Source organism: Arctopsyche grandis, chromosome 1 (genome assembly GCF_051622035.1).
Source record: "Arctopsyche grandis isolate Sample6627 chromosome 1, ASM5162203v2, whole genome shotgun sequence".
In the NCBI taxonomy this organism is placed as follows: domain Eukaryota; kingdom Metazoa; phylum Arthropoda; class Insecta; order Trichoptera; family Hydropsychidae; genus Arctopsyche; species Arctopsyche grandis.
In genome coordinates, this window is record NC_135355.1 from 40,254,340 (window position 1) to 40,267,660 (window position 13,321).

General features: G+C 37.4%; 1 protein-coding gene and 2 non-coding genes across 4 annotated transcripts in view; 2 read left to right on the forward strand and 1 right to left on the reverse strand.

Moving 5' to 3' along the window:
• LOC143914242 (uncharacterized) overlaps nt 1-13,321 on the reverse strand; it is an 82,708-nt gene that overhangs the window by 2,358 nt on the left and 67,029 nt on the right. Inside the window, exons 1-2 of one of the 2 annotated variants that reach the window (XM_077434501.1) lie at nt 5,725-5,867; nt 1,023-1,921 (exon numbers count right to left, since the gene is read on the reverse strand). In XM_077434501.1, the coding sequence (XP_077290627.1) occupies nt 1,023-1,921; nt 5,725-5,770 (945 nt within the window). In that variant the 5' untranslated portion in view covers nt 5,771-5,867. Of the gene's footprint in view, nt 1-1,022; nt 1,922-5,724; nt 5,868-13,321 lie in introns of those variants that run through there. The other variant, XM_077434421.1, reaches the window with a different exon arrangement.
• TRNAK-UUU (transfer RNA lysine (anticodon UUU)) lies at nt 7,613-7,685 on the forward strand. The gene has a single exon. It is a non-coding gene; the product is annotated as a tRNA-Lys (tRNA).
• TRNAK-UUU (transfer RNA lysine (anticodon UUU)) lies at nt 11,279-11,351 on the forward strand. Its single transcript has one exon. It is a non-coding gene; the product is annotated as a tRNA-Lys (tRNA).

A 13,321-nucleotide genomic window follows, 5' to 3' on the forward strand; every position in this document is an offset into this window, starting at 1 on the left:
TACTATATGTGCGAATTATTGGCTATTTGCAGGTACTATATCTGCGACAGGCGCAAAGCCATCTGCGCATGCGCGTGAACTTATTTTTATTTTATTGTTACAAATCAATATACACTCGTCATTACAGATCGCTCCAATGCGACGGGTGTACGTTAACGAAATACGGAATAGAAATACGGAATAGAAACAATCAGAAATCAGAAATACAGTAATACATATACAATCAGAATATATAGCATATAACAATTAATCAGAAATAATAATCATAGAGACATCTATGGATTATTTTTAGGTTTTTTTTTGTACAATTTTTATACATATAATAAATACGAAATTATAGAGATATCTATAGATTTCAGATTACTGTGCATAATTATTACAAATTATACACAGGCAGATTTTTGTAACAACAGGAATATATCTAACACCAATTTTCAGGAACCATTTCAGCAATGATCAGATAAAATTGGCAAACTCTGATAGAGAAACGATCGATTTGGAGTCACAAAACTCCCAAATCTAACCAGCAGTTTGACGAGGACTCGAACCTTCGACCTCAGTGGTGCTAAATATATGCGCTACCTTTAAGCCAAACTGCTGGCTTTATAATCCGATTATAATTTCTTACATTTAATGTATGCTAGACTTGTTTAATCAATCGTTCATTATACACGAGGCAAATAAATTTCGCACGTTATTATAATAGATTTATATCATTTAGCTAGTTCACGGCTTGTACTTGTACGTAGGTATTATACGTTGTATATGATAATAATTTTCTAACAATTAATAATAATAACTAATTTGGATTATATTTTTTACTCTACGTCACTTTACGATTTTGAACTAAATTTTAAGAGGTTTAAAACAAAATTTTAACAGTAAACACGCTGACAGTGACAGTTCACGCGCATGCGCAGAAAACTTTGCGCCTGTCACAGATATAGTACCTGCAAATAGCCAATAATTTGCAGATATAGTACCTGCAAATAGCCACAACCTATAATAAAATGTCCACTCACTCTAATGGTACTGTCGTCAATGTATCCGCTCGAATCAGGATTAGAGCATTTGTCATTCAGCGTCTGGGGTTTGTTCAGATACCTTCTACGGTAGAGGACGAAGGAAGTAGCACCTCCTAGAGCCAGCACAACCAAAGTTCCGAAACAAATACCAGCCACAGCAGCAGCATCCAATCCAGAATCCGGTTGGGAAGGACCAGGTCCCGAGACTATGGGAATGTCAGCAGCCCGTCGACCCACAGCCGTCTCAAGCGATAGAGCTCTAACCGTAGATATCTCAACTTCATCCACCTCGTCCAAAACAGGCACACTTTCATTCTTGACATCTGTATCGACAGCCTTTATAGTATTCACTTGTACTTCTTCTGTAGCATTTTTACTCGGTGTAGTGTTGTAAGCTTCAACGGTCACCGATTCAACTGGCAGTAGTGGTTCCACCAAAATATGCTCGTCTGTATCATTTTTGACAGGTGTGTCGTTTATCGTTTGGTTGTTCTGTACCGGAGGTGCTGAAGTTGCAGTTGTAATCTCGATTGAAACATCAGGTTTATTGGTTTCGTTTTGAACTGGTGTTTCAGTCGGCATGCTGAGGTCTGCCTTCTGAGGTTCCGCTTTGTCCTTTTTAAGTTTGGGTTGAAGAGGCAGGTCTATTGATGAGGGACCGTCGTCGTCTACATCACTGCTGGTGGCCAACGGGAATATTATTGATGTTTTCAGTTGAGGGATGGGTGTTGAGAACAGAATGGGAGTTTTAGGAGAGTGTCCGATGGCCTTTCCAGTTCGGAAACTGCGAGTTGGTGTTCCAGTTGTTGTGGTGAGGGGATAGGTTGTGTTTTGGAATACATCGCCGCTGTCGAGAGCACTGCTTGAGTTTGAAGATAGTGGGTTGCAGTAACAGGCTGAAAAAGAAAGGAAATCATTTATGAGAAGTGATGATTTTAAGTGTGTGCATAAATAGTGCTTAACGACATTTCATTTCAAGAAAAGTCGATCTATTAGATTTGTTTAATGAATCTGGTAGACAAGACTAGACACCTTTCTCCAAATCATCACATGTTGCAATTTTTTGCTGGGTAGAAATTGGATACGTATTAATCTCATACATTGTGAAAAAGATTCATAAACTGAACACGCAATCTAGACATATATATTTAGAAACTTTGACTTAAAAAAGTTTTGAAATTGATTTTTCAAATACATATGTATGTATATAGGTATATATAATTGCTATTCTGTCTGTCTGTTTGACTGTGTGTGCCTGTATACGCCTGTATAGATAACCCCGCCGTACTATAATAGTCGTTTCGATTCGACATATGTATGTACATATGTAGGTCACAGCTGAAACAATGTCAACAAAACGTGCGAATATAATACACAAAAAAATTTCACAAAAAATTTCGCCTTTAGCACTCTAATCTAAAATTTTGTATGGCTTTTGGCGCTCTCATTTTAAATTTCAGAGCGCCTTTGGCGCATTGTGTGGCGCCCTAACTTATTTGGCGCCCTCGAGCGCCACCCGACCTAGCCCCCCCCCCTAAAACCGGCACTGCGAATATAATAACAAAAGAAAAAAACTTCTATATATACTGTTTGCTATCAATGTTTCTTCTAGGCTAATAGACGGCGCTAAGTTTCTGAGCATTTACTGCCATCTATTGAAAATTAATTAATTGTTTATATGTAGGTAGGTAGATTTTACCATTTTTTTTTCATATTAAACAAATAAATATAAATATTAAATTAAATATATTTAAAAGGTATTTGAAAAAAATTCGACCGCGTGCGGATCGAACACAGGACTGACACATTTATTTTAATATTTTTATTTTATTTAATAATATAATAAGCCAACACCCATACGATAATATTTCATCGGGTATAACACTAGTGTTAAATAAATAAGAATTAGAGTTGAGGAAAAACTATTTAAAATATTGCTTTATTCACAAATTCATCTTAATCTATAATTTGGAAAGAGACTTTGTATGTATGTATGTATCCTTGGTCGTCGTCGTCGTCTTCGTCGTCCGTAGATCGGTGACGTCATCGAACACGTGATTCGATTTTTTTTTTTTCGATCCATGGGCGCCGATTTGTTTTTTTCGTTTCAATGGATTCACCCCCGCGGGGGCGCAAGGCGAGTAGCTTCATGGGGCCCCGCCAGGGGCGCCACAAGGGGCGCAGCCCCGTGGGGCTCAAAAGGGGGCGCCACAAGGGGCGCAGCCCCGTGGGGCCCCGAAGGGGGCCCGGGGGGCCCAGCCTCATGGGGCGCAGCCCCATGGGGCTCAAAAGGGGGTGCCACAAGGGGCGCAGCCCCGTGAAGCCCCGAAGGGGGCGCGGGGGGCCCAGCCTCATGGGGCGCAGCCCCATGGGGCTCAAAAGGGGGCGCCACAAGGGGCGCAGCCCCGTGGGGCCCCGAAGGGGGCCCGGGGGGCCCAGCCTCATGGGGCGCAGCCCCATGGGGCTCAAAAGGGGGCGCCACAAGGGGCGCAGCCCCGTGGGGCTCAAAAGGGGGTGCCACAAGGGGCGCAGCCCCGTGAAGCCCCGAAGGGGGCGCGGGGGGCCCAGCCTCATGGGGCGCAGCCCCATGGGGCTCAAAAGGGGGCGCCACAAGGGGCGCAGCCCCGTGGGGCCCCGAAGGGGGCCCGGGGGGCCCAGCCTCATGGGGCGCAGCCCCATGAGGCTCAAAAGGGGGCGCCACAAGGGGCGCAGCCCCGTGGGGCCCCGAAGGGGCCCGGGGGGCCCAGCCTCATGGGGCGCAGCCCCATGGGGCTCAAAAGGGGGCGCCACAAGGGGCGCAGCCCCGTGGGGCCCCGAAGGGGGCCCGGGGGGCCCAGCCTCATGGGGCGCAGCCCCATGGGGCTCAAAAGGGGGCGCCACAAGGGGCGCAGCCCCGTGGGGCCCCAGCCTCATGGGGCGCAGCCCCATGGGGCTCAAAAGGGGGCGCCACAAGGGGCGCAGCCCCGTGGGGCCCCGAAGGGGGCCCGGGGGGCCCAGCCTCATGGGGCGCAGCCCCATGGGGCTCAAAAGGGGGCGCCACAAGGGGCGCAGCCCCGTGGGGCCCCGAAGGGGGCCCGGGGGGCCCAGCCTCATGGGGCGCAAGCCCTAAAAGGCATTAACTAAGGGGGGCGAAGCCCTAGACGGCAATTAATCTTGGGGGCGCGGGGGGCGAAGCCCTAAAAGGCAACTGATCATGGGGGCGAAGCCTTAGACGGCATTTAATCATGGGGGCGCGGAGGGGCGAAGCCCTAAAAGGCATTAACTAAGGGGGGCGAAGCCCTAAACGGCAATTAATCTTGGGGGCGCGGGGGGCGAAGCCCTAAAAGGCAACTGATCATGGGGGCGAAGCCTTAGACGGCATTTAATCATGGGGGCGCGGAGGGGCGAAGCCCTAAAAGGCATTAACTAAGGGGGCGAAGCCCTAAACGGCAATTAATCTTGGGGGCGCGGGGGGCGAAGCCCTAAAAGGCAACTGATCATGGGGGCGAAGCCTTAGACGGCATTTAATCATGGGGGCGCGGAGGGGCGAAGCCCTAAAAGGCATTAACTAAGGGGGGCGAAGCCCTAAACGGCAATTAATCTTGGGGGCGTGGGGGGCGAAGCCCTAAAAGGCAACTGATCATGGGAGCGAAGCCTTAGACGGCATTTAATCATGGGGGCGCGGAGGGGCGAAGCCCTAAAAGGCATTAACTAAGGGGGGCGAAGCCCTAAACGGCAATTAATCTTGGGGGCGTGGGGGGCGAAGCCCTAAAAGGCAACTGATCATGGGAGCGAAGCCTTAGACGGCATTTAATCATGGGGGCGCGGAGGGGCGAAGCCCTAAAAGGCATTAACTAAGGGGGGCGAAGCCCTAAACGGCAATTAATCTTGGGGGCGCGGAGGGCGAAGCCCTAAAAGGCATTAACTAGGGGGGGCGAAGCCCTAGACGGCATTTAATCATGGGGGTGCGGAGGGGCGAAGCCCTAAAAGGCATTAACTAAGGGGGCGAAGCCCTAAACGGCAATTGCTCATGGGGCGTGGAGGGGCGAAGCCCTAGAAGGCAAAGGCTCAGGGGGGCGCCGAGGGCGAAGCCCTAGAAGGCAAAAAAAAATTTTGATTTTTTTTTTTGATTTTTAAAAAAAATTTTTTTTAATTTTTTTTTTATTTTTTTTTATTTTTTTTTTTAATTTTTAAATTTTTTTTTAATTTTTTTTTTTTTTTAATTAAATTAGCTTAGTCATGTTTAAGCGGTTTATATTATAAACACTGAGCGAAGCCGGGTAATACAGCTAGTACACTATAAATAAGTGGTGGTTATGGGAAATTTTGACAGAAAGTGTTTCATCAGAATAAAAAGAATTTTACGCCAAATATAAATGGTTAGTTAAGTTGACTTTAATGGGGATCGAATTGCAGTCACACCGAATTTAACGCTCTAGTTAAAGATCTTACAATTCATCTTATTGCAAAACTCAATCTCAAAATGTATTATAATACCAGGAAATTGGAGAATAGCAGACATGCGTTCGATTTTAATCTAGAATAGAAATAGTGTTAAGTCACCGAAGATGTACTTTTCACCGCAATATAAGTCACTTGTTCGAAACACGTTCTAAGATGAAAGTAAAACACTGTACAAATATAAAAAGTTGAATGAGCGAAAGTAGCACCAGACATTTGAAATGAAATGGAATGAATAATAAATAATAAAAAACATAACCTTTGAATGAAAACACCAGCACGAGAACAAGTCGAACACTTTTCATAACTCAAATTTAAAAACACACTAAAGAGTCACTCGATTTGGCACAAATATTGACGCAACTGTAAATGTAGAACAGTGGAACAAGACAGTTGGGTCGTAAATGAAAATATGTACAATATAATCTTGAACTGATTGCGAACGGTTACGCAACTATTGTTTAGTAAACAAACCGTACGCTAAATTGCAAATAAATAGCACGTATAAAAATTATATTAAAAAAAAAACCAAGTTTGCATAATATAATCAGCATTGACGTCAAGTGTGGGAAATCGATAGAGAATGGATTGAGAAATAGTTTTTGGAATTTTATTAGGAATGATAAGCCATTGTTGGAATGGGAAACGGCTAATGTGCAGCATTGTCTTTCAATTCTTTTAATCAGATGTATTTTTATGAAATATGTCTATGAAATGACTGTTTGATACTATTTTTTTTAAATTTGACTTCAAATTCAAAACAAAATAAAAAAAAAAATGAAATTTTCTCGGTGATTACAAGCAGGGGCGTCTTTTGGGGAGGCTGAGGGGGGGCTGGCGCCCCCCTAGATTTGAACGCGACTATCCACGTTGTTAAATGTATTATTATGAATTAAAATACTAAAATAATAAAAATAAACCAAATCTCTTAATATATTTTTAAAAAATATTTTATTTTTAATTTTATTGATAAAAATGATTATAAAAGAAATAGTTAAAATTCATATAAACTATTTTTTTTAATATAATACACCCCCCCTCCTAGAAAGTTACTGGTAAAAATCTTGCCCCCCCCCCCTTTGGGAAAATCTGAAATGACGCCCCTGATTTGATTTCAAATTAGAACCAAAACCAAAAAATGTATTAAATTTTCTCGATGATCACGATCAGGGGCGTCATTTGGAGGTTGGCTGGGGTTTTCAACTGTCCCCCCTAGATTTGAATGTGACTATCCACGTTGTTTAATGTATTATAATGAATTTAAATACTAAAATACTAAACCAAAAAAACAAATCTCAAAATAGATTATTTTTTAAATCAATTTTATTGATAAAAAATATAAATAAAAAAATGATTAAAAGAAAAAGTTAAAATTCATACTCATTTTTTTAAAAATATAATACACCCACCCCCCTCTATAAATTAATTCCTTACTGGTCAAAAATTTTGCCCCCCCCCTGGGAAAAGCTGAAATGGCGCCCCCATTTTATAAATGATTATAAAATGTCTCCTGTCAGAGTTTTGATCCGACAATAATTGTTGAAATGGTTCTACACAAAAAAAGCAACGCCAAAATATATATTCAAATCCCACTTTTTATTAAACAACTGAGAAACAACTTCAGATAAAAACCTAGGACAAAGACATGGGAAATAGTACGAATGTTTATATGTAGTACTATATGTGGAATTGAATCTAATATATAATTTCGAAAGAGACTTTGCAAGGTTTAAGGTATGTATGTATGTAAGGTTTGGGCGGTAGAATCCGTGACGTTATCGAAAAAATATATTTTTTTATGATGACGATTCATGTTTTAGTTCCGGATGCCAATTCCTTTTTCATTTTCGGTTCCGGATTCCTTCTTCAGTTCCGGATCAGGATTATTTTTTCAGTTCCGCTTGTGTGTGTGTGTGTGTAATTCATTTCTGATTGGCTGTCGTTAAATATGTTTGTTTTCGATTCAAATAAATTTAATTAAAAAACAAATGAATGTTTACTATTAAATTAGATTAAATGTTTTATTTTAAATACCGAGCGAAGCCGGGTAAAACCACAAGTATGCAATAAAAAATGAAACGTTTGATAATCGCCATAGCAAAATTATCGTTAATGGGTCAAAATACATTTGAACACGGAACATCACGGCCCGGATAGCTCAGTCGGTAGAGCATTGGACTTTTAATCCAAGGGTCCAGGGTTCAAGTCCCTGTTCGGGCGATCCACTTTTTATTATTTTTTTAAATTTTAAATACTTATTAATATAAATTGATTATTATAACGTTGAAAATTCAATTGTGTATACGATATTTTTTTAAATGAAAGTTGTTCGTTGGCGAGAGGTGAACTGGTGACGTTTGAACCGCACTTCAACGACTGAGTTTCGCATGAAACAGACCGCTGAAAGACGTAAACTTTGCACCTGTCCGCTCGATGACACCTGTAAATCCAATTTAGGCTAAACGTGAAGTTCAAAGAGGGCAGGTAAACTAATGGTGACGCAACTCATCCTTCGAAATACATATGTATGTATAATCAATCGGATTCTACCCACGTATATCATATATGTACTCAATTACAAAATTGTGTTGAATTCAAACCTTAAAAAGTCAAAAGTAAATACATATAAAAAAAAATTACACATAAATAATATACTGTGTGTATAATAATAAATAAATGTTTGCATTAAAAAAAATCAATAATAAAAAAAATGTTTCAACCATATATGTACTGTTTATTTTTATGACTCATTTATTTTAATAGCGATATGTTTTATTTTCACGATTAAGTGCATGTTTGTGTTAGAAATTGCCGATATTGAAGGCAAACAATCGAGCGGAAGATGTCAACGCCTTGCAGCCCCAACCCAAACTAGAAAATCTGAAGGTCATTTTTTTTTGTTTTGCGCATACAGAAATTGATTTTAATAATAATAATTAAATGAAAATTACAGAAAAATTGAAATATTTCAATCTTTTATAGGTAGACAATCAAATAAAATGTAAAAAAACGTACACAAAAAGATCAAGGAGGCGTTCAGAGGGAGAGCTTTCTCTATAATTATATTTTTAGCCGATAGTTCTGCAAATTTTTGTCGTGGGGGTGCATAAATCGAATTCACTAAACCGTGCGTAAAGGGGTCTATACTTCAAAATTGTATGCCTGTGTATTAGATAAGATTAAAAATAAGCAACGTACATACATACATATACATACGTATTTCATTTTAGAAGAGAGAAATGAAATATTGATTTTCGTTTTCGCTTATCTTTACGAGCTAAACGGATTATTCCGCACAAAGCGATTTCACGCAAATCACTAAAATCTCGATCATGGAACATTTGGCACTCGAGTTCTCGTTGGTACAATGTGTCGTCTGATTGATGGAGTTTTTGGGGTGCCAGATGTTTCGTGATCGATATTTTAGTGACTTGCACGAGATCGCTTTTGCGGAATAATCACCAAACCCCTTACCATACATTTATAAAATTGAAAAAAAAAATTCATTATAGTATATTCAACGAAGAAAACATTATATGTACATATATTCAACTTAGTAATCTACAATTCACAAGGAGCGCAGGAAGTTGACTGTCATATATCAACTACTCAAGAATAAAACATGACAGGCAACAAACTGTCGTTGGTCAAAATGGTTGCTTGGAATTAAATGAATACAAAATATGTAAATACATACATACATATGTATTATTTTAACATATTTGTCTGATAAGCTGTATATTCAACGAAGAAAACATTATATGTACATATATTCAACTTAGTAATCTACAATTCACAAGGAGCGCAGGAAATTGACTGTCATATATCAACTACTCAAGAATAAAACATGACAGGCAACAAACTGTCGTTGGTCAAAATGGTTGCTTGGAATTAAATGAATACAAAATATGTAAATACATACATACATATGTATTATTTTAACATGTTTGTCTGATAAGCTGTGCTCATAATTATTTTCTTAATTTGAATGTGATGTATGAGTGGAATCTTAATCTACTCTCTTCCATTTGGGCCTCGCTGTGATTTTTTTTTACTTATGTACATTTTATGTACTATTTTTCTTTTATTTTATAGTATTTTTCTGCTTTAACCTTTTATTTCTTTTTAATCTATGAATTATTACTATTATTATTATTATGATTTTTATTTTTCTCCCTTATTTTCTTATGGAGGCATTTGTGACGCATTTGGTTCTTCCTGCAATGCCACAATGGTGCAAACTAATGTTTAAATAAATATTATACTCACTTTATATTCAATGTGAAACTAAGAATAGGATTTGAGGATTTTTCTTTTATTTGATTTTTTTCACCTTATCTTCATTTTTATATATTATTTTTCTTTTGTCTTTTTTCGTTTACAATTTTTTTGGTATCATGTTTCATTGGTATCTTGGTATTTGGTTTTTTTGGTATCATGTTTATCATTCTGCTTTTGATTTTTTTATTACTTTTACTTTTACGTTTCACATGGCTTTCGTGTTAGTGGTCATTTTTATCTCTTATCCGATCGTTTTCATACTTTGCCATATTGCTCATTTTGGTCATCAATATACGTTAATGTATCGTCTGCCATTTCGTTGGAGATAAAATATCGTATACAATGCGTAACAAATATCCATAATCTCGGATACGGTGACGTTTATGACGGTACGCAAGGCTACCATAATCTATCTTCAACCTTTTCGCCTTGATATGCTATTTCAGATTTTAATTGTTTAAACGCCTATAATTCACTCTATATTTAATAAAATTTGCTCTATAGGTTCTCGTTATCTCTAATATTTAAATATTTATAGTTTTAACTCTCATATATATATATAAATGTGAAATTTGGCGTTTGGCCAAATATGTCATTTTGTACTTGTTTATGTACAGTGTGGTTTTTTTTTTATTAGAGCAGTGATGTGCGGTTGTTCTTGTGCGATATTCATGAACAACCGTCTCGTTCTCCGACGAAAGGGTCTCTTAAACTGTATTCGTTGGGGGGGGGGGGGGGGGGGGGGTGGCCTCATGTTGAGAGCTTCAAGGGTCAAATTCCTTGATCTTTAAAGCTAAATGTATATATATAAATTTGAAATTTGGCGTCTAGCTTCATGTAATGCAATACACGATATATATTGATTTTTGGCCAAATATGTCTTTATATTATTATTATATTGTATTGTATTTTATATTTGTGTTCTTCTCTTTTTCAAATGTAGACCATTGTGGCGCATTAGGTCCTTCCTGTAATGCCACAATGGTCCAAACCTACAAATGAACAAATTAATGTACATACATATATGAGAATTATTTTATTCTAAATAAGTAAATTCTACTAGGTATACACGTTCCATTTACGAATTTCATTTCATACATTTTTTTATATATGATTTACTATGCATAAAAACATAAAATAAAACGTACCTATTTCAAATTGTTTTTACTTAGTAATGTTCTTCTTCAACATGTAACTTTAATAAAATTTATTAAAACTAAATTGGCCTAGGGCGCTATACATGTATGTACCTTTGAGCCAAACCTTACCTTTCGAGTTACTTCCCAAGCAAAATATTAAGATTAAAAATATGAATTTGAGACAGACTTTCTCATTGACATGATTCACTCTCGGATATAAAAAATAAAACATTTTTTTTTTAATTTAAAAAATGGAGCGGCACGCTATATATATAAATAATAAAAACCCACTCAGAATAAATATTATATTACACCTAGCTGTTAATTATTCAACACTTTGCACTCAAACGTACCGATCGCGTGTGAAATCAAATATGAAGACGCCACACCACAGCCCGGATAGCTCAGTCGGTAGAGCATTGGACTTTTAATCCAAGGGTCCAGGGTTCAAGTCCCTGTTCGGGCGGACTATTTTTACACTTTTTTTACATCATTTTAAACCAAAATTAATTACTCAAATTAATAAAAAACACAAACCTAACATACATACAGCCGATTAAATTAATATACATATGTATGTATATTGAAATGCTATACGTTAAGTGCGCTCTGGCGCGGAATTCAATACCGTTTTGAACGAAGCCCTCACAATTCGATTTTCATCTCCACTCCCCCTATACCGTGCCGACGAGTAATTGAATTCTGGCGTTTCATCCTATTACCCTTTATCCGGAGGGAACATCCAGGACTGATTCGATTATCCGGCCATTCGTAGATACGTATGCATATGTGCACATAATATATAGCCTTCGCGATGGTTCGGCATTGACCTAGGACAAGTGTTGAAGTTGTTGGCCTTAAGTGCGGACGCTCGCTTTCGGCATATACTGGTTTGTTGACGGCTGATATGGTTCTCAAACTGTCGCGATTGGGTGCAATTAACGCGTGATTATTGCCGTTTAATGATCTTCAGTGCGATGACATCACATATACGGTGATTTTGATACGGTTGTAATGACACATTTGTTTATATAACATAAAGCTATGGCACTACATACGTACATATACATATATCAGTATATAAATATGTATATATAAATATATTATTTGTTTAAGATAAAGGTACATATATAAAAATATATATAAAAAAATGTTTTTTAAAAACTAGCCTCTTCTAGAGGTTGTGATCGAGAAATCTCGAGAAATTTTGATTCTCATTTCTCGAGAATATTTTATTATGAAAATTCGAGATTCTCGTATCTCGAGAAATCGTTTATTCGAATCTCGAAAATATCGAGAATATTCTTAATTTATCACTACATATTTTTGCTCAATAAACTGACTGATTTGTATACTTGTTAACTCGTAAATAATTTTGTGAAGTATTGTAATATGTATAGATGGTCAGTATTTTTATTATTTGTCCGGTAAGTTATTATTCGGTCATCATTTAAGTACATATACACATGTTACAACGAAATCGCACCATTTTTAAGTTACATATACACATGTTACAACGAAATCGCACCATTTTTAAGTTACATATACATATGTATGTGCATGTAGGTACTAGTCACTAGTGCGAAAGTATTCGGTTATGATATCACTAAAACGCTAGTGAAAATATATTTTCACTGACAATATGACCCCACTTAACACACATAAAACAAAGATTTTTGATTTATTATTTATTTATTCGAGTATTTGTTACTTAGATATTAATTAATTTATAGTCAGTATTTTAATATGCATAGAAGGTCAGTATTTTTATTATTTGTCCGGTCACAAAAACACGGGCAAAGCCGGGTAGCAACACTGGGAATTTTATAAAATTCTTTTATACATATTGTTATTTTTACTATTTTAAATTACTTTTGTATATTTTTACTTACCTCCTTTATTACTAATTATTTTCTTTTCATGCCTTCTTTTATAATTTGTATTTTTCATGCCTTCTTTTGTATTTTTAGTTGTTTGTGTATATATATGTTTTGTTTTTGTTATGTCTAATTTATTATTTTGTTTCTTGTCTTTTCTGTTATATTTTTGACCATTGTGGCGCATTAGGAATTCCTGTAATGCTACAACGGTCCAAACTTTAAATAAATAAATAAATAAATAATATATTTTTTATATAATTTTACTTTTTTTTCTTTTCAATGTTCTATTATATCTCTCTATATCTTTCTTTCATCATGTCTTTAATAAATTTGTAAACCCCTGATATAATATACATATGTTGTATGTAGTGTTTGTGTTCTTTTGATTTTTGTATGTTGTCAAGTTTATATGCTAAAAAAATCAATTCACTATATTAAAAAAAAATTAATCTTTCTCGAGAATTCTCGAGAATCTCGAGAAACAAAAAAAGAAAATCTCGAATTCTCGAGATTCAAATATTTCGAGAAAATAAGATTCTCAAATCTCGAGATTCAA